The following is a 21,547-nucleotide window of genomic DNA, read 5'->3' on the forward strand; positions in this document are numbered from 1 at the left end:
GTATTCTGGTTTCTAATCTCATTCAAGTTGTCAGGGGGCAGCTGGACAGAGGGGCTGAAATGTAGATAAAAGCGAGGGATGGAGGCAGTTGGAGGATAAAAAAGGAGAGAGACGAAGCCAAACGGTTACATCCATCACCAGGAAGCAAAAACAAAAAGCAGAACAACCCACTGGTTGAACGCTGACAGACCGACAAACAGGAAGTGGAATAACTGAGCTGACCATTCCCCCTACAGGTGGAGACAGAAGTGCACCACAGACCTGGGTTCAAAGGCCATGCGCCAGCCCTGCAGGCAGGATGGGGCCCGGGCCAAAGATGGGGAGAGCAGAAACGAAAGAGAAGAAGAGACAAGGAGAAAGAGAGACAGCGCAGTGCCAAATGTCATCATGCAGTGGACAGGCTCGGCTAACGGGGGCGGGGCGGGATGTTTTGTTTTTTATTTTTCAGCCGGTGAGGTGACGCGGCGGCGTGCGTCGCTTGAGCCCAACTCCGGGGCGGGGCCCCGATACAGGGAAACCTCTGAAAGGCACACACACACAGGAGTGGACAAGGCGGGTGTATGTTAGAAAATAGTGGTCTCGTACTTGGTGTTGACTCCTCTTTTGGCCTCCTGACCCGGCTCCACAATCCACGGCACGTTGGCGTGGCCCTTCTGGTCCATGGACGGTTGCTCCATCTGTCACAGAAAGACATGGAGAAGGAGGGAAAGGGGAAAAAGGAAGAGTGGGACAAGGATACAAATTATTTTCAGTGACCTGCATATTCATATTTTGCATGTTTTCAGACCCAACAATTCATCATGACATATTTTGGATGCCAACGGCTGTTTCCTGGTTTTGAAAATTTACATTTTGCACACTTTAGTGGCAATTTTCAGATACAATTTCATGCTAATAAAGTCGGTTAAAAAGAGTGATATGATGAGCGGAGGATGTGATGCTTACAAAGTAATGTAATGGAAAAGAACTCAGATGTGAAAGGAAGATAAGATAAAGATGAGGAAGCAGAGAACATGAACCAAAACCTAGTCTGACATTACAAAGAATTTCCTTTTAATTTTACATATCTATACATTTCTATATACAAGATCCTGCTGGTCCTGTATGATTGCTTTTATAATGTACTGAATATGCAGCAATCGCTTTGTGAACATTCGCGCAGTTTCGAGTTCAAAGAACAGGGGACTGTCTGTTGCTGCCACTGTGAAGCTATTGTGGCTTCAAAGCTGAGAAACAAACCAAACAATCTACATTGCTTTCAAAAAGCAGCCCACGGCAACCAATCAAGCAGCTGGGTTTTGTTGCCGAGGGTGCTATTCCTCCAATCTATTGGTTTATTTTCAGATGAATGGGGGAAGGGGAGACTTGACTGTGAGAGATGCAGTAGAAGTAGAACACTAAATTTGTTCTTGCACTCCCTGTTTAAATTCAAATCTTAAATCCATCAACTTTTTACTTGAGTCAAATGTTAGGGTAAGGAGCTGGAGAGAGAGTCTGAAATCATAACTGTACAAAAGTGTACAAAAAGAACAATTGCACTTAATGGATAGCAACCAGATGAACTGATAAACAGAAGACCCACAAGGCCTGACATCTGCCATCCCAATATTGTCATATGTGTATTATTAACACAAGGTCAATATTTACTTTTTTTTTTTTTTTAAATATCCTGGTTAAAAATCACAGTTACCATGAACACCCCCCCCCTATATATAAAGTGTACATCAAACGTAACAAAATGCAGTCTCAATTTAAAGGAGAAGCGAAAGATGCATTAAACAGATGGATGTCAGTCAGTGTTATTGGAGTAAACAGAGTTCTTCAGTACAATGTTTTCTCTTATCTTCTCTCAACACACTGCTACAGTAACAATACTATACTACCTATAGTATTAATCCAGTTCTCTATCCTCTCTCACACACACGCACACTTGGGCAACGACCTTATAATCTTGTTATGGGTTGCAGGATTAAGGACAGGCGCACTTTCGATCCCACAGCACCACAACATCATCATGCTTAGTAAAGAACTCTGCCAGGGCAAAACCAGGAGCAAATTCATCACCCACACATGAAGCCACTGACAGAATTATGTCTGCCTTCAAAATAAGTTCTTTATCAACAGCCTGTTTTGATTTTCTGCAGATGGGTTTGAACATAAGCCTTACTTGAAGTAATGCTGCAGACATCCACTGTGTGATTTGGCTCTGCAAACCTTCAAACTACAGAAACCTCAGTGACCAAAGATGATACAAAACACGCCATATGCAATGGAAGTCTATTGCACATTAGAGTCATTTCCTGGCACACTGTGTATGCTCTAGTAGTGCAGTTCTCTTTCGATGAATTCAGCTGCCTTGTTTGTGAGATGAAGATGTGGGTCAACATTCAAAAAGGGATTTAATGGATTGAGGAGGTTATACATTTATCATTTATAAACAGATATCCAGTTTTGAAGTACTGGTTATTGCTTCAAACACTTATTATTTATACATTTACCACCTAAATGTGCATCTTTAAGGAGGCAGTATATCCCCAGTCAGGGGTTATGTATCAGTGCAGTGGGGCACATAAAAACTGACTGAAGTATTGCATTCTGTGCTGTATTAGTCATAAAGACATGAAGTGGGTTGGTTTTGCAAGACTGGCTGTAGTGTCACATTTGTCTGCTCCAATCCAATGCTGTTGAACTGTTGATATGGAGATAGAGGTAGTAATTGAAGAATGACACACAAATACTCACTGCAAACGGGACACACAAGGGATGCAGAGTCAAGCGACAGAATAAAATGGAAGCACTTACATACGGCGCTTTCTCCTTGACTAAAAGAAAAGTCATGGAAATAAAGGATAAGAGAAGGAAAAGCGTGGAGGACCTGTGACTGAGCTTTGTGAGGAAGATGGAAGAGTCGAGGGGGAGGAAGAGAAGGGTGGAGAGGAGGCCGGTGAGGGGTGTAAATGTGGCCCAGTGACCAGCGGCTGGAGGGGGGCATGATGACCTACAGGGGCAGAGGTCACATAGAGGTCAAAGTGGGCCTGCTTGGCAACACCAAAAACAACAAAGCAGCAAGGCAAAACCACAACGATGACAGAGTAGCTGCACTGCAACAAGGAAATGAAATAACACTCCAAAACCAAAGCAAAAACCATGGCAACAACATGGCAGTAAAGTCATCGCCCTGGCAACAGCGTAGAACAGCAGCATTACTGCAATACAGCAAAACTCAAGCTAGAGTAGGCCACATTTATATAGCAACTCCTACATGGCAACAACACGCCCAGTAAGATGAATATGGCACAGCAACTTTACAAAACATCACTCTGCAAAAGCATCTTCACAAACCAGACTCATGTTCAAATTTCAAATGTTTTTCACCTTAAGTCATGAAACATTCTGCCAATGAAGTGAGATAGCTTGTGGCAGCATTTCAGTTGTTTTTACCTATAAATATGAGTTACGTTGGCTTCTAGATTACTAAAAATGAATCAGCTGCTTGGAAACGAGATATTTTCACACCACTGGCAAGTTTTTTTTTTCACTCACGTTAATAGAGAACAGAATTATAAGAGTCAATCTTATACGGTTAGGATCATGTATGTCAATTCCGTTTTGAAGCTTCAGCTTCAGATTACACTAACATGCCGTTGCTGATCAAAGAACAGAGTCATATCAGACACGCTCACACTCATAAGGGTAAGTTAAGTGGATGTTGAGGGAGATTTACAAGCAGATGTGCTCAGATAACACACACACACACACAACATAAAAATGATAATTACAGGGTGTGGAGAAACTGATACTTGTGGGCAGAGAAACAAAACAACAGTATTTTATAGCACGGGGGCTTCAGAGGTGCTGCAGGATGGAGATTATGGCTGGCAGGTGGCAGGAATATTAAGTGAATCCTGCAGTATCTTTGCCCTGCTGCACACCACAAGCCATTGACTACACACCACACACATGGGCGGGCAGGGAGAGGAAAAAGGCAATTAATGGTTAATGTAACGGTAGCAGAGTCAGCAGATTGTGTGTACACATGCCATCGTCCATCATCTCAGTAGACACAGGACCACACACAAGCTCTGTGAAAACACACACACACAGGAGGAGTGTGAACACAAATACTGCATGTCCTCTTTTTCTTTCTTTTGTCTTCCTCTGTCTCTCACTCTATCTTTCCTCACTGTCTCACATCTCGCTCTAACTTTAGTAGGTGAGCCCATTCTTCCAAAGCCACTGATTCTCCTCCATCACCATGTCTTTCTTCCATGACTCACAGTATGTAAGTGGACTTAAATTTGGTGCAAGCACACTGATATAGCAGCCACCGTAACTCTATACCAGGTCCTCTCAGACACGTGCGGCTGTGCCAGCTGATGCGTCAGTGGAGGAGAGAAGTGCAGAGTGGGTTAGTGCGACTATTTTAAAGCTGTCGGGGGTTAATGGGAGGTTGACAGGTTTACAGAGATTTTGTGACGCTGTGGATGAGGCATGAAGAAAGGCCACACAAACAAATTCATGATAGAATGTGGGACACAAGTATTTAATATCTCAAAGCTAGGGCTGGTTATCAAATGGCAATACTTCATTGGGACCAACTCAAATGAGACAACTGTTTAAGGTACCCTGTGGTGTTTTTGACCACTCATAATGTGTGTGGTGGAGAGGATGGGAGCAGCTCTGCTGCCTGGGAGTCCTGATAGCACTTGCATCATCAAAGCTGTCTGTAGGCAACGTTGGTTTCACACAATTCCACTAATTGGCAGTATGTGGTGATAACTTACAAAGATGTCCCTTTATAGTAAGGCAAGGCATAAAAAACGTCATAGTATAGTAAGGCATAAAAAATGTCATAAAATACATAATAGTATAGTAAGGAATAAAAATATCATAGTATACCAAGGTGTTACCCCACCCCCCTCAATAGATGAATGTAGTTGTGGGTTGTGAATAAGGATGTAATCTCTTCTGCTCCTCAGGTGCTGCAGGCCTCACCCCTGGATCCTCCCTTCTTATTGGTGGAACTGCAGCTGATTAGTCACTGAGGCTACATAAAGGACTGAGGAGCAGCATTTACCCCTCTCTCTACGATGCTGCCTGCCTGTGTGATTTGTGAATGCATGTTCTGTGCCTGCCACTAATTTTGTATGGTAAATTTGTGTAAGTTTTAGACTAAAAAAGAAGCCAAGAAGCCTGTAGGGGAGAGCTATTTTGTTATAATTCAGTTTTTCTCTCCGGTTTTTTGAGATTGTCTGGAAGGTCAGTATTGTAACCTTTTCTTTTGTTAGTTTCTGATTCATGTTTTTTTTTGTTCTTAGTAGGATTATTCTTTTTTGGCCTTTTTTGGCCTTTTTTAGCTGTAGGTTGTGGATAAGGATGTAATCTGTTGTGCTCCTCAGGTGCTGCAGGCCTCACCCCTGGATCCTCCCTTCTTATTGGTGGAACTGCAGCTGATAAGTCACCTGGGCTACAAAAGGACTGAGGAGCTGCTTTTCACCCCCTCTCTACCATGCTGCCTGCCTGTGTGATTTGTGAATGCATGTTTTGTGCCCGCCATTACTATTTGTATGGTAAATTTGTATAAGTTTTAGACTAAGAAGAAGCCAAGAAGCCTGTAGGGGAGAGCTGACATTTTGTTTTAATCCAGTCTTTCTCCTGTTTTTTGAGATTGTCAGGGAGGTCAGTATTGTAACCTTTGGTTAGTTAGTTTCAGATTCATGTTTGTTTTTTTCCTTTCTAAGTAAAATTATTTTGTTTATTTTGGGCTTGCCTCTCCTTGACATTGTGTTTCAGGTTGGCAATAAAACTTTGAGATTTTGAACCTTGTGTCTCCTCAAATTCATCGTCTGATTTTATCTTACTCTCCTTTCCCCTAGTCCAACTTGGGGTCATAAGTCTTGGGGTCATAGTATAGTAAGGCATGAAAAACACCACAGTGTAAAAAAAGTATAAAATACATAAATACATACAGTATAGTAATGCATAAAAAAACATCATCAAATATGTCATAGCATAGTAAGGTCTAAGAACGTGAGGCATAAAAAACATCATAAAAATGTCATAGTATAGTAAGGCAAAAAAAGTCATTTAAACGCCATAGTGTAGTAAGGAAAAAAAAAAAGGTAAAAAAAAAAAAGTCATAAAAACGTCAGTATAGTAAGGCAAAAAGAAAAACTCATAAAAACGTCATAGTATAATAAGTCATAAAAATGTCAGTATAGTAAGGTATAAAAACGTCATACAGTCATAGTATATTAAGGCATAAAGACGTTATAAGAATGTCATTTTAAATAATAAAAATCACAGTATAATAAGTCATAAAACCTCATAGTATAGTAAGGCAAAAAAAAAGAGTCATAAAACGTCATAGTATAGTAAGGCAAAAAAAAAAGTCATAAAAATGTCATAATATACTAAGGCATGAAAACGTTATAAGAATGTCATTTTATACTAAGTCATAAAAACGCCATAGTGTAGTAAGGCAAAAAAAAAAGTAATAAAAACATCATAATATAGTAAGGCAAAAAAAAAAAAAGTCATAAAAAAGTCATAGTATAGTAAGGCATAAAAAAAAGTCATAAAAACATCACAGTACAGTAAGTAAAAAAAAAAGTCATAAAAACGTCATAGTATAGTAAGGCAAAAAAATCTCATAGTATAATAAGGCAAAAAAAAAAAAGTCATAAAAACGTCATAATATAGTAAGGCAAAAAAAAAAAAAGTCAAAAATGTCACAGTATAGTAAGGCAAAAAAAATGTCATAGTATAATAAGGCAAAAAAAAAAAAGTCATAAAAAAAGTCATAGTATAGTAAGGCATAAAAAAAGTCATAAAAACATCACAGTATAGTAAATAAAAAAAAAGTCATTTAAACGTCATAGTATAGTAAGGCAAACAAAAAAAAAGTCATAAAAACGTCATAGTATAGTAAGGCAAAAAAATGTCATAGTATAATAAGGCAAAAAAAAAAGTCATAAAAACGTCATAGTATAGTAAGGCAAAAAAGAAAAAGTCATAAAAACATCATAATATAGTAAGGCAAAAAAAAAAAAAGTCATAAAAACATCACAGTATAGTAAGTAAAAAAAAAGTCATTTAAATGTCATAGTATAGTAAGGCAAACAAAAAAAAAGTCATAAAAACGTCATAGTATAATAAGGCAAAAAAAATGTCATAGTATAATAAGGCATAAAAACGTTATAAGAATGTAATTTTATATTAAGTCATAAAAACGTCACAGTATAATAAGTCATAAAACCTCATAGTATAGTAAGGCAAAAGAAAAAGTCATAAAAACGTCATAGTATAATAAGGCAAAAAAAATGTCAAAAATGTCACAGTATAGTAAGGCAAAAAAAAAAAAGTCATAAAATCGTCATAGTATAGTAAGGCAAAAAAAAAAAAAGTCATAAAAATGTCATAGTATAGTAAGGCAAAAAAAGTAATAAAAACGTAATAGTAAAGTAAGGCATAAAACAAAAAGGCATAAAAACGTCATAGTATACTAAGGCATGAAAACGTTATAAGAATGTCATTATATACTAAGTCATAAAAACGCCATAGTGTAGTAAGGCAAAAAAATAGTAATAAAAACATCATAATATAGTAAGGCAAAAAAAAAAGTCATAAAAATGTCATAGTATAGTAAGGCAAAAATAAAAAGTCATAAAAATGTCATAGTACAGTAAGTAAAAAAAAAAGTCATAAAAACGTCATAGTGAAGTAAGGCAAAAAACGACATAAAAGCGTCATAGTATAGTAAGGCATAAAAGAAAAAAGTCATAAAAACGTCATAGTAAAAATAAGTCATAAAACGTCATAGTATAGTAAGGTATAAAAACGTCATACAGTCATAGTATAGTAAGGCATAAAAATGTTATAAGAACGTCAATGTATACTAAGGCATAAAAACATCACAATATAGAAACACATTCAAAATCTCATAAAAACGTCACAGTACAGTAAGGTTTTACATCCCCTCATAAGTTAATGTAGCTGTAGGTTGTGGATAAGGATGTAATCTGTTGTGCTCCTCAGGTTCTGCAGGCCTCACCCCTGGATCCTCCCTTCTTATTGGTGGAACTGCAGCTGATTAGTCACCTGGGCTACATAAAGGACTGAGGAGCTGCTTTTCACCCCCTCTCTACCATGCTGCCTGCCTGTGTGATTTGTGAATGCATGTTTTGTGCCCACCGTTACTATTTGTACGGTAAATTTGTATAAGTTTTAGACTAAGAAGAAGCCAAGAAGCCTGTAGGGGAGAGCTGACATTTTGTTTTAATCCAGTCTTTCTCCTGTTTTTTGAGATTGTCAGGGAGGTCAGTATTGTAACCTTTGGTTAGTTAGTTTCAGATTCATGTTTGTTTTTTTCCTTTCTAAGTAAAATTATTTTGTTTATTTTGGGCTTGCCTCTCCTTGACATTGTGTTTCAGGTTGGCAATAAAACTTTGAGATTTTGAACCTTGTGTCTCCTCAAATTCATCATATAATTTTATTTCCCCTAGTCCAACTAGGGGTCATAAGTCTTGGGGTCATAGTATAGTAAGGCATGAAAAACACCACAGTGTAAAAAAGTATAAAAAGCATAAATACATACAGTATAGTAAAGCATAAAAAAACATCATCAAATACGTCATAGTATAGTAAGGTCTAAGAACATAAGTCATAAAAACGTCATAGTATAGTAAGGCAAAAAAAAAGTCATAAAAAGGTTATAGTGTAGTAAGGCAAAAAAAAAGTCATAAAAACGTCAGTATAGTAAGGCGAAAAAAATGTCCTAAAAAAGTCATAGTATAGTAAGGCAAAAAAAATGTCATAAAAATGTTATAGTATAGTAAGGCGAAAAAAAGGTAAAAAAAAAAAAGTCATAAAAACGTCATGGTATAGTAAGGCGAAAAAAAGTCATAAAAATGTCATAATATAGTAAGGCGAAAAAAGGTAAAAAAACCAGTCATAAAACGTCATAGTATAGTAAGGCAAAAAAAAGGTAAAAAAAAAAGTCATAAAACATCATAGTATAGTAAGGCGAAAAAAAGGTAAAAAAAAAAAAGTCATAAAAACGTCATATATAGTAAGGCAAAAAACGTCATAGTATAATAAGTCATAAAAATATCAGTATAGTAAGGCAAAAAAGTCATAAAAACGTCATAGTATAGTAAGGCATAAAAACGTAATAGTAAAGTAAGGCATAAAAGAAAAAGTCATAAAAACGTAATTTTATACTAAGTCATAAAAACGCCATAGTGTGGTAAGGCAAAAAAAGTCATTTAAACACCATAGTGTAGTAAGGAAAAAAAAAGTCATAAAAACGTTATAGTATAGTAAGGCAAAAAAAAAGGTAAAAAAAAAAGTCATAAAAACGTCAGTATAGTAAGGCGAAAAAAATGTCCTAAAAAAGTCATAGTATAGTAAGGCAAAAAAAATGTCATAAAAACGTTATAGTATAGTAAGGCGAAAAAAAGGTAAAATAAAAAGTCATAAAAACGTCATAGTATAGTAAGCCAGAAAAAGTCATAAAAATGTCACAGTATAGTAAGGCAAAAAAAATGTCATAAAAACGTCATAGTATAGTAAGGCGAAAAAGGGTAAAAAAAAAAAAGTCATAAAAACATCATGGTATAGTAAGGCAGAAAAAGTCATGAAAATCATAGTATAGTAAGGCAGAAAAAGTCATAAAAACGTCATATTATAGTAAGGCAAAAAAAGTCATAAAAACGTCATAGTATAGTAAGGCAAAAAAAGTCATAAAAACGTCATAGTATAATAAGTCATAAAAATATCAGTATAGTAAGGCATAAAAACGTTATAAGAATGTCATTTTATACTAAGTCATAAAAACGTCATAGTGCAGTAAGGCAAAAAAATGACATAAAAGCATCATAGTATAGTAAGGCATAAAAGAAAAAAGTCATAAAAATGTCATAGTATGGTAAGGCATAAAAAGTAATGAAAACAGCATAGTATTGTAAGGCATAAAAACGTCATAGTATAGTAAGGCAAAAAAAGTCATGAAAACGTCATAGTATAGTAAGGCATAAAAACGTAATAGTAAAGTAAGGCATAAAAGAAAAAAGTCATAGTATAGTAAGGCAAAAAAAATGTCATAAAAACGTTATAGTATAGGTAGGCGTAAAAAAGGTTAAAAAAAAGTCATAAAAACGTCAGTATAGTAAGGTGAAAAAAAGGTAAAAAAAAAAAAAGTCATAAAAATGTCACAGTATAGTAAGGCGAAAAAAAGGTTAAAAAAAAAGTCATAAAAACGTCATGGTATAGTAAGGCGAAAAAAAGGTAAAATAAAAAGTCATAAAAACGTCATAGTATAGTAAGGCAAAAAAAAGGTCATAAAAACGTCATAGTATAGTAAGGCGAAAAAAAGTCATAAAAATGTCACAGTATAGTAAGGCAAAAAAAGTAATTTAAAAGTCATAGTATAGTAAGGCAAAAAAAAAGTTTTAAAAAAAGTCATAAAAACGTCACAGTATAGTAAGGCAAAAAAAGTAATTTAAACGTCATAGTATAGTAAGGCAAAAAAAAAAGTAATTTAAACATCATAGTATAGTAAGGCAAAAAAAGTCATAAAAGCATCATAGTATAGTAAGGCAAAAAAAAAGTAATAAAAACGTCAAAGTATAGTAAGGTGAAAAAAAGTCATTTAAACGTCATAGTATAGTAAGGCAAAAAAAAAAAAGTCATTTAAACGTCATAGGATAGTAAGGCAAAAAAAGTCATAAAAGCATCATAGTATAGTAAGGCAAAAAAAAATTAATAAAAACGTCATAATATAGTAAGGCAAAAAAAAAAATGTCATAAAAACGTTATAGTACAGTAAGGCGAAAAAAATGTCATAAAAACGTCATAGTATAGTAAGGCAAAAAAAAAAGAAAAAAGGCATAAAACGTCATAGTGTAGTTAGGCAAAAAAATTCATTAAAATGTCACAGTATTGTAAGGCCTAAAAACATAGTAGCGTAACGCAAATGTCATAGTATAGTAAGACACAAAAATACAAAAAAAAAACAAAACTTCACAGTACATTAAGGTATAACAACACACTATGATACTGCATAAAAATGTCATAAAATACATCATCGTATATATAGTAAGGCAAAAAAGGTCATAGTATAGTAAGGCATGAAATACATTTAGTTTAGTAAGGCGTAGAGAAGAAGTGTTGCTGTCATAGATAAGGATAAAGATGTACCGGTATCAAATATTAATTGTACGATTATTTGGCCAAAAGTATTACTGTTAATGGTATTATTATGATAACAATAAAACTTTCCTGAAACACTTCTATTAGAACTAAAATTCAAAAACATTGCTTCACACCATAATCTCCTTGGATTTTCTTAACCAAACAAACAAAAAAGTGAACTGTATATTGCAGCTTAGTAGGACTCTACTAATGAACTAACAACAAATACACTTACACTATCTTAAACAAAAGCAGGTTGGTCTGTAGATTCTATGAACCCATTGCATTGTTTGGGTATTTGTTCGGACACATAACCAAACTCATCAGTGACCCTTCTACATACTACAGCATTTTTGATGAGGATCTGAACTGTCAATAAATTGATTTTCCACAAATGTCTGCAGTATGCAGGAGTCTTCCACATGAGGATTCTTTAGCTTCTTACACACAATCAGAGTGAGGCGGGCCAAGCACGCCTCCCCGGAGATCTATGCAAACAGGCCTCATCAATCAGCCCAGTGTGTAAGAGACTGCAGGGACAGCAGGACCGAAAGGACGCTTAACAGATAGAATATCCACCTACACCTCTGCCACAGCCTCTGATGGGCAGAGACTCACACGCATACAAAACACAAGCATTTCAGGATAATCCCAGCTAAAGCCAAACTTGAAAATAATGTAAAGGAGCAGGGATGAAAGACTGACGAATCAGAGCAGAGGGATGAAAATTATGGACAGATTCCAGTGCAGATGGAATGCTGGTTAGGATTGGTTAGAAGCAGATACAGAAAAGCTAAATTTGAGTTCAAAAGTTTTGAGAGTTGAGCAGTGACATTAGAGGTTAAGGTGAAAATCCATAACAAAGACAATTCTTTTATTCTTCCTTACTAAAATGTTGTAATGTGTATCAGTCTTAGGAAGAGCATCAAAGTTTATCATGAAAAATCGACAAGATGTAGATGTTCATAAAAATGTTATCATCTATTCTACAAGGTGAACTTCTATAAGCCGTCACAATTCTTCAAATCCAGACGGTCAAAAACACCTGTGAATTTCAGTTTAGGATGGATTTTCCCTTCAAACTGTGGTGCAGCTGTGGGGCAGTGATGCTTACAGATTTGCGGATGTTGACGCGGGGTTTGGGGACAGGTTTGCTGGGCTTGCTGTCGAAGCTCTCGGGCAGTGTGGACGACCCGTGGCCACTCTTTCTGGCCTGCAGAGCCAGCTGGTAGGCCACCTCGAAGGCCTGGCCCAGTGTAAGGATGATCTCATACGCCAGGTTCTGACAAGAGGAGATAAGGTAAACAGGAATGAGAATGCAATATAACAAGTTTAATGAATATGATATTTGCAGAAGCAGTGTCAGTACTCACCACATCAAAAGCAGTGAAAACGTGGCAGTAGTGGTGACTGGACTTGAGGTCTTTGGTGATGTATGCAAATGTAGACAGATCCTCTGGATCCTGAGCTGCACATGAGATGTTACGAATCTCATGCTCTGCTATGATGTTCTGCAAGAGAGAGGAAGAGAAAATGAAGACAGAGGAAGGCAGATAAAGCTGTGGAGAGAGAGATTGTTGATTATCTCCATTGATCCACTTTGTGGAAAAACAAATCTGATTTATTCTTCATCTCATTTCACACACCGCAAAGCCATAATCACCATAGCACAATTTTGGTTCAACAGTTTTCTGGAGTCACTGAGTTGGAATTTGTCCTGTGGTAACATCGCGGAGGAACACTCAGACTTTGTGTTGAGTTAATTAAAGCACATCTCAATGCTGTGAATTATAGAACATCAAATCTACAAAAGAAAGCTTTAGTGAGGTCTAACATTAGGAATTTGCTTTGAACTAAATGAAGAAAATAGTAGGAACATTTTCCTGATACATAATAACAACTGTCCTGATTTTCTGTATCTTCTTTATCCATACATATATACATAATAATACAATGACAACAACTTAGTAATACAAATAAAAAAATCCAAGTGTACTTTTTGAAAAAGGGCAAACAAGGGACAGAATACATTTTTATTATTTTGCGTTTAAAAAGGAAACAGAGGTACTTTGAAGGACTACAATTCAAAACCTTACAATAAAATATGGGTCCAGAAATCAGTGATTTCTGATCAGTGATCAGTAATCTTTCACCACAGGAAAGATAAAAGGAGTCACATAACATACAACAGATAAAATGCCCCTTTAGCCACACTGGATCATCTTTGTATCATCTTTGTCTTTAATTCTATAAAAAAGATATCGGCCTATTGATTGTTTTTCAAAAAGTGAGTGTGAATTCCACTTCCGATATTTCTTTGTGCACTGGGACAGCAAATACGCTAAGGAGAGAGAATAGTGACTATTTCCATTAAATGTCCCAGAGAGGTGAATCCAGGTAAAGCCACTGTGCCTTTTGATTTTCCTTTTCAGTGTGCTTTATACCTATACTTGATTTGCTACCCTCATTATGATTATTTCTTCCCATATATCATTCTCTCTTTGGTACATTAGTTACAGGAGGATCTGAGAATTTGGAAATAACTGAAAAGTAGATTTTGCACTGGGGCATGTCTCTGACCAGACAAAGCTCACCTTATGGCCAAGTTAGAGGCAGCACCGGTGCATTTAATCCCATATCTGTGTTGTGTAACATGTAGAGCCAATAGAAAACACAAGAAATGATTTTACAGGTAAGAGTCACCAGCTGCACCTACCTCTACCCCCCCATCATAACTGCATTGGGCCCAACTTAATTGAGTCTGTGCTCTGTGTAGTGCTGCCTGAGGAAGAGCACTGAACTTAAAATGTATTATCTGTAAATTATGCATGTGTGTGTGCTTTGTGCATAACAGAGGCTTAAATAAATACATTACCTTTTTGCAGACGGCTTGTAATTATCTTAAAATAGTTTCTCACTGTGCCACCTTTTTACTGACCTGAGGTGGATAGGATCCTATTGTCTTCCAGGTAGCACACGACTCAGTACCTGATATGAATATATGCGACTCCTCTATATGCGAGGTGTCCAATAATTGATTCCTTTGTGTGAAATAAAAAAATAAACACTTTTTTCTGACTAAGATGACCATGCGGACACACACTGGGCACCCATCACACAAATGTCACTCTCAATGGAGAAGGAATGAGGTGATGATAAACTGTGAAATTGCTTTTTTATAACATTAAGACCTTGAAAGTTGTTTATGAACTTTTTAAACACTGCAGTAAGGATTTAGTGGACTGGTAGTAGGCTGTTATTGATTTCCCTTCAAATTCAGCTTATTTATTCCATACTCATTATTGCCTGTTTGTGTTGTCCTTCGTTCACACCTTATTAATTTTTACACCATATACTTTTATGTCTGTCAGGCTGCGGGCGAAGTAGACATCAGTGCTGCGATGCAGGGTAGACCTTCTGAATGTCACTGATGCTCATGTTCAAAAGCCTGACCTTTCATGTGTTATTTAGTAGGCGTCACAGGAAGTGAGCCATGAGTGTTACCTTATTTGTGGCATCGATGAACTTCACTCCTTTGTAGGATACCGAGAGTACAATAGTCGGCACTTTCTTCATCTGTTCTGTCGACTTCTTGGAGTGCACATAAAACAAAACATGGAGACAAAGAGGAGAGAAGCAGCAGTGACTTTGAGGCATTTCACACATAAATGACAAAACATAAGAATCAGTTGCAGTATTGAACTTTCAACGCTCGACTGTTGAAAATTTTAATTAGTCCCAGATTAATGAGATTTGGTCGGCGGAGATATCCGCTGAATTTAATAACCTTTTAGCTTTGCACAAGACTTAATCCATGTCTCTAAAGCTGCCTCAGGTCTATAAGCATGTAAGGAAAAATAATGAAAATATAAACAGAACTTGAATGAATAATAGAAGCACGAGGTAAATGAGCAAAGTGAACAATAACTTGATTACCAAGTCATCTCCAAAGGTCAAGGGTTGTTGGTTGCCTCATAAAAAAACAGCTGCTTCTGGATTAAATTAAATTAAATTTCTAAATCCAATCAAATGCAATGCTACAAATCCAATAAATATGTCATCTTATAAACCATATCAGGCTCCTACAGCATATCTCCATTCATTCTTTTTAATTACATACTGGCACTATAACGTGTCTCAATTACCTATATTTGAACTCATTATACAGTGAGGTGCAGTGGAGAATCGTGTGATTTACAGCGACGTCAGCGTCACCACCCTCCTATCTGTCATTCTACCTGTCAAAGGCTTTAATATATTCAAAGAAATAGATGTGAGATGAGTTTCTTTCTTACTTTCTCGCTTGTCATCTCCTTCTCTCACTTTCCATATTTCTATCACACTTTCCTTTCTTTCTCCCCCTGTTGAATCCACTCGCTGCTATCCATTCCTTATCTGTGTCATTTCTTTGTTCTTTTCTTTCCTCCCTGCTCAGAGTGTGTTGCTGCTGCAGTTCGGCCCTGTCAGGATCAGGTAGTTCTGAAAAGCTGACAAAGGCAGAGTTGCCTGGCTTCACTGGCAGCTAGAGGCTGTGAAGTTGGGATTTAAACATCCACATCTACCTCCAGAGCAGAGGGATGGAGCGAGAGATGAAAGGAGAGATGCTAGGAAGAGGAGCAAGCAGGTAAAGGCGGAAGGTACGTTCACACAGTATTAAAAGCCAGAATTACATAATGTGCATCTTATTGCACTTAATTACAACCTTGATGCACAAAAAAATGTGTGTCAGACTGAGGACATAGAGATGTGAAAGATAGAAAGAAAGATGCCCTCTGATGTGGAAACATAAATATGAAGACGGAGGGGAGAGAAACAGAAAACGCTGCTCATGAATATTACAATTTGTCTTCACACTGCAGCAGCACAGGATTAAAATGAGAGATATGAACTGAAGGCCAGAGGAGAGAAAGGGAGTCAGTGTTAAAATATGGAAATGTAAAATATGGAAGAAATGAAGTAGGAAGCAGGACGAAAAGACATGGACACCAAGAGACTGATAATGCCAGAGAGTAATAGAGAAGGAGAGTAAGAGAATGAGTGAAGAGTGGAGTGACACAAAGCGAGAGGAAGAGATATGGTGATTTAAGGTAAAAGGGGGATTGTGGGGTATCAAGCCACTCAGGCATGGATATTAAAAATAAATCCCTCAATACAACTTAATCCACAGTCATGATATCTTAAATTTCTTTAAGTTCTAGTGAGTGTGAGGGCACTCAGACTGTGAGACTTTGTCCCAGATTTAGGTCCAGTAAGGTTTTTTGAAAAAACCCAATATAATAAAGCCACAAGTACTGACACATGTGCTCATGTTGAGTGGTTAAACACTGGAGGGAGTTTGGCTCATATTAAAAACGTTATGTTATAAGAATAAGCATAATCAACTGGTCCCATATTGACAAGATGCCAAATTTCCGCAGTAAACCTGCTAAGTGAAATATTAATAGCGCCAATTATCAGGTAGCCAAAACTACAAAAATAAGACCCAAGTTGTAATAAAATAGAAATTATGTCCACGTAGATGAAGTAAAGTTTGGTAGGCTGTGCTTTACCCTCATTTTGGCACAAGCATCTTGTGTGGACTCGGTCCCTCTCAGCTCCTTCACCAGCATGGAACCCAGGTACTGTGGAGAAGACACAAACAAACATGTTTAGTAAATACACAGGGTATGTAGATGTATGTCAGCGTCAGGGTATGGCTGTGTGCAAAACCTTTCAGCTGTATTAACCTCCCAATCTCTGATGAATGCAAGCATTGGTTTGTTGAAGTGGTTGAAATGGAAGGGCAACTGATTCAGATGTGATTTTTTTGGCAGATTAAGATCAATGCTGAAATTTTAACAAAAGCTGGGCCTGTGTTCTTAGAAACATGCCCCACCAACATTCAGTTCTGTGAGAGCCATTGATTCCAATGGCCCCTTCCTTTCTTCCTATCCCACTACTTCCAGAAACCATCTTTGAATTTTCATTTTGGTCTCAGCTACACACCTGTAGTGGCCAAGTGTCTTGCCTGTTTCTTGCCTGTCTATTGATGCTTTCACGTTGACAAAATCTGTCCAAAGACGGACAGACGGACAGACGGACAGACGGACAGACAGACAGACAGACAGACAACACCCGTCATAGTACTCAAAACAAACGGGAAATGTGTGGAAATTGCCAACATTGTTGGCGTGTCTGGTCCCGGCTGATTGGAGGAGAGTATGTAAATTTCATGCTCAACACAACACACCCCCAGAACTACAGACTCATGATACTGCCAACTTCTTTGTATCTGTATAAAACAACACAACAATACAAACTCTTACCTTAGAAGACCACGAGAACCATGTGTTTTGAAACCGCTTGAATACAAACAGTTTTTTAATACAGCTGAAATATTTTCATTGGCTTAGTGTTTTTGTTTTTATTGTCTTTTAGAGATGTAAGTGTGTTTGAGTTTCCAAAATTAATTATGGAGTATACTTCTCTGTGACAAATATCAACTCCATTATTTCCGATACTGCGAGTAATTTATGAAAACCGTGTTTACATTCAGTGGTACTTACACAGGCCTTCATTAAATGCACACAGAAAACACAGCAGTGATTACATCAACCTTGAGAGGCTCCTGGGGGGATGTGAACACCAGAGTCTGTCAGATTATTCCATCTGGACATGACTTTGTGGTCAGACACTCTCCACACGTAGTATCTGATTTAATAACAAAGCTACTAATGGTGACAGTGTTTTACAGGGACAATGTTTATGTCAACATTAGAGCACTTAATGGGTGTGACATCCACCACCTCACAGTGACCTTCCAGCTTAAGGAAGGGGCCTTATTCCCTTAAGTGGGACCTAACAAGGCTTTTAGAGAATTAGAAGAGAAATATTTACAGCTTATTTTATCTCATTTGTGCAACTCTACAGTACATGACTGCAAAATGAAGGATCAAAGAATTGAATATCAGGATTTATCTCACATTTGATTACAGAGGCAAAACAACCTTTTGGTCCAATTGCTCTGCTTGATGAATTACTTTTTATGTAGCACAGACTGTGACTCAGTTAGGGCGTCTGGTCTTTGGTGGATCACAAGGAGGTCGTCTGGGCATGTTAATGTATTAGCCTTGATTCAAGCGGACAATGTTAAATCACTGTTATGGTAGGGTTACTGAAAGTTATCCTAGGAATTGCAGTACAATTGCACACAAGAGCAGCTTGTCTTAGATGCAGTTAATACGAAGGTACAAATGGAGAGACCAACATAGCCACAAACAGAGCGGCGCCGAGAGAATGGCTAAAAAAGCAGTTCAACGCAGTCATATATTATGTTTGTATGGTGTTTCATGACCAGGTTTGAAATAGAGAGAGACACAAAGCAGGAGATTGTAGACAATTTATAATGTCAATTTCCATGGTATCAGAGATTGAATGGAGCTGTGTTGAAAAATTTATAAAGGAGCTAAAATTTGCACAAAATAGAGGAGATGATTCCTCTTTTTATGAAGGGACTAATGGGGTATAAGCCATTATTCTTTATAGTTTTGAAAACACAATCTGCACTAGTCACAAAGGAATAGACTTGAATATTTGTATATTGGATGTATTGTATCAACAGAAGCTTCTAGATTACTATGATCTAGATCCCAATGTTGAGATAACATTGGCTGTTAATGATGTGGTGTGTGATGATTATGTTAGAATGACTGCATCGGTTTTACTGGAGATCGATTTGTAATAACTTCAGCTAATATTTTCAAGCTGTAGTTGTAAAGCTGACATAATAAAGTTACAATGTCATCTGAGGTGGTGCTGAAAGTGGAGGAGAGGGTTTTGTTTATTTGGAGCCTGAGATGAAAATGAGAACAGTGCTGATACATCCTTTATTCTGTCCTTTTGGCTTATTACCATCCCCCTCTCTCCATTAACACAAACACAATACACTCCTCTCTTTACTCTCTCCCTCTCATCAGTGTCTTATCCATCTAATTTATTCTTATTCACTGACCATCTTGCCAATATTCACACTGAGTGTTCTACCTCTCCCTCTGTTGTGGCTTCCGCTCATTTATCTCACTTTCTGAGCTTTCTGGAGCCCGTTGTCCTGGGACAGTGAATGTTAGAGATGTTTTCATAAATGGCTCTTTGAAAGCACCTACATATTTTCCCTTAGTGCCCCACCCGTCGAGTGTTCCCACCCATCTACCTGAAACACATTGCCTGCGTAGTTGTACATCTGTCAGAAGCCCAGTGGTCCACGCTGTTGCTATCAATCTTCTGAAGGGGAGAAAATTGAATTTCTCATCTCTCCGTTGTATTTGTTCAAACTTGAAATTGCGATCTCTCTCCATCTCTCTTTTTTCCTCTCCTCCTACTCTCTCTTACTTAATAATCTGGCTCATACCCACTCCATGTCTTCATCAAAGTGCCTCAAAACCATTCAGAATGTGCATTCCTGAGATACCAATTACATTCCCTCTCAGCGTTTCTGAGAGCCAATGGCATCTCAAATAGCTTTTCTGCAGTGTTTTACCTAAGTAATCATTGCAGTTTGGCTGCTGAGCATGTAACCAATCAAAGCTGCAAGGCTGTATCCGTGGTAACGTGAATATATAACATCCTTTATGTAACTGGAAAAGGTCTAAATTTACCAAAGTGCTGAGAATAACTGAGTGCAGTGTTGAGAGAAGGTGAAGCTGAGGGTCATTGATCTTTCATATTATCACCTTCAGTGTGTATTAAAAACGTGCAAGTAGAGCTGAAATGATTAAAATTGATTCATTGACAAGTCAATCAGCAGAAGATGATGGTAACAATTGTGATAATCAATTAACTGTTGAAGTGTAATTAATTGGGCACAGACATGTAATAAACAGAATTGTTCATTGCAGCCACACACAGTTTTGAACTGTGAATGTGCATCGATATAAGAGTGAAGTGGTAAGAACTCACATAGGCTTCATAATCACAGGACTGAAAGATGAGCTTCTCGGGATGATGCTGCCAGTACTGCACCGGAGTGGACGAGGTGGCCTCGTTTGGTGGACGCAACGTGATTGGCTCGCACCACTCGCCTGCCTGAAACAACAACCAATCGCACGTTAGGATACAAACTAGATCACACAAGATTACAAGAGGGGACACGACATCAAGGCTTGTGCTATGTATCCCATGTTGACATGACTCGTTGGCTTGAGTTTAAGTTCATAATGTAACAGCTCTCTTGACTGAACATGAACATGCCTTCAAAGGGACACGCTTCGGAGAACATCCAAGAGGAAATTAAACTTGAATGAATTATGCTTGGCTTCTAAATGTTCCCATACTTTAGCTCAGTTTAAGACTCTTTGCTGCTGCTCACCGCTTTTTCACCCAGTGAGCTTTCACCTTTTAAACAAAGGAAATACCTAAATCCTATCTGCATACTTCTCAAATGTCTGTGGATAACAATTAAGCCTTTTTTATGGTCTTTCGTTTTTTTGTAAATGAAACCAGATGATTTGTTCGTGAGGAGGTATGCACACAACCTGTGCCAAATACTGCATGTTTATGAGTATGTCTGTATCTGATTGCTTGTGTGTGTAATCCCCAATCAGAAAGTTAGTGAGGGACTGGAGGTGAGATGTTACAATCATATGCTTGATGTTGCATAAACAGCTTGAGGATAAGCCTTTAGAAGCAGGCATCGGCCAAATCTACACTAAACTCCACCAGCTTAACAATATTACACCCGTTTTTCCCCCCACACACTTTGACCGCACTGAGGGGCTCAGCTGGAAATCTTCAGTTGCTTGAAGTTTTTTTTTTTCTCTTTTGCTTGCTTAAGGGCCAGAAAATGTGTCTTGTTCTCTTGGGTTCTGTTATAGAAAAGTAATGAAAAAAAAGAAAACAAGTCAACAGAAAGTGAGGGAAGAGCTGGAGGGAGAAATGTTTGTGAGGTAACCAATCATAAAAATGTGGTGACACTCAGAGTAGAGGGGTAATGAACAAGAGATTAAAGATCTTTCCTCTCTTCTCTAACATTTATCCTTTTATTCTGGCAAAGCTGACTCATCAGTGATACCACAGAGTGTTGTATCTGGAAACCAGGGGATACACTTTGACGCACTCAAACTCAAGAGATTCAGCATGATAGCCGTAAGTGTGTGATAATCTACGCTGCAAGTTCTGTGATTCACACAGAGACACAAAAAGACCCTAATCATACTGAATAAAAACACAGCTGCTGCCTCAGATGCATGCACATGTGTAAGTGTGTGTGTGTGTGTGTGTGTATACGTGTGTATACGTGTGTTTGTGTCTGAGTCACTGTACTGTTGTTGATTGGAAGTCAAAGTTCTCATTTTGCATTTTGACGAGAATAAAATTGGCT

General features: G+C 37.5%; 1 protein-coding gene across 1 annotated transcript in view; it reads right to left on the reverse strand.

Annotated features, from left to right (window-relative positions):
* The window catches only part of anks1b (ankyrin repeat and sterile alpha motif domain containing 1B), a 207,286-nt gene that overhangs the window by 1,883 nt on the left and 183,856 nt on the right, over nucleotides 1-21,547 (reverse strand). The window contains exons 23-29 of the mRNA XM_087174490.1: nucleotides 20,128-20,253; nucleotides 16,743-16,814; nucleotides 14,698-14,784; nucleotides 12,567-12,704; nucleotides 12,308-12,475; nucleotides 2,876-2,998; nucleotides 586-677 (exon numbers count right to left, since the gene is read on the reverse strand). Coding sequence (XP_087030616.1) covers nucleotides 586-677; nucleotides 2,876-2,998; nucleotides 12,308-12,475; nucleotides 12,567-12,704; nucleotides 14,698-14,784; nucleotides 16,743-16,814; nucleotides 20,128-20,253 — 806 coding nt within the window. The remainder of the gene's footprint in view (nucleotides 1-585; nucleotides 678-2,875; nucleotides 2,999-12,307; nucleotides 12,476-12,566; nucleotides 12,705-14,697; nucleotides 14,785-16,742; nucleotides 16,815-20,127; nucleotides 20,254-21,547) is intronic.

The sequence above is a fragment of the Seriola lalandi genome, unplaced genomic scaffold (assembly GCF_002814215.2).
Source record: "Seriola lalandi dorsalis isolate HSWRI2012SDOR001 ecotype SW California unplaced genomic scaffold, Sedor1 jcf7180002054357, whole genome shotgun sequence".
NCBI lineage: Eukaryota > Metazoa > Chordata > Actinopteri > Carangiformes > Carangidae > Seriola > Seriola lalandi.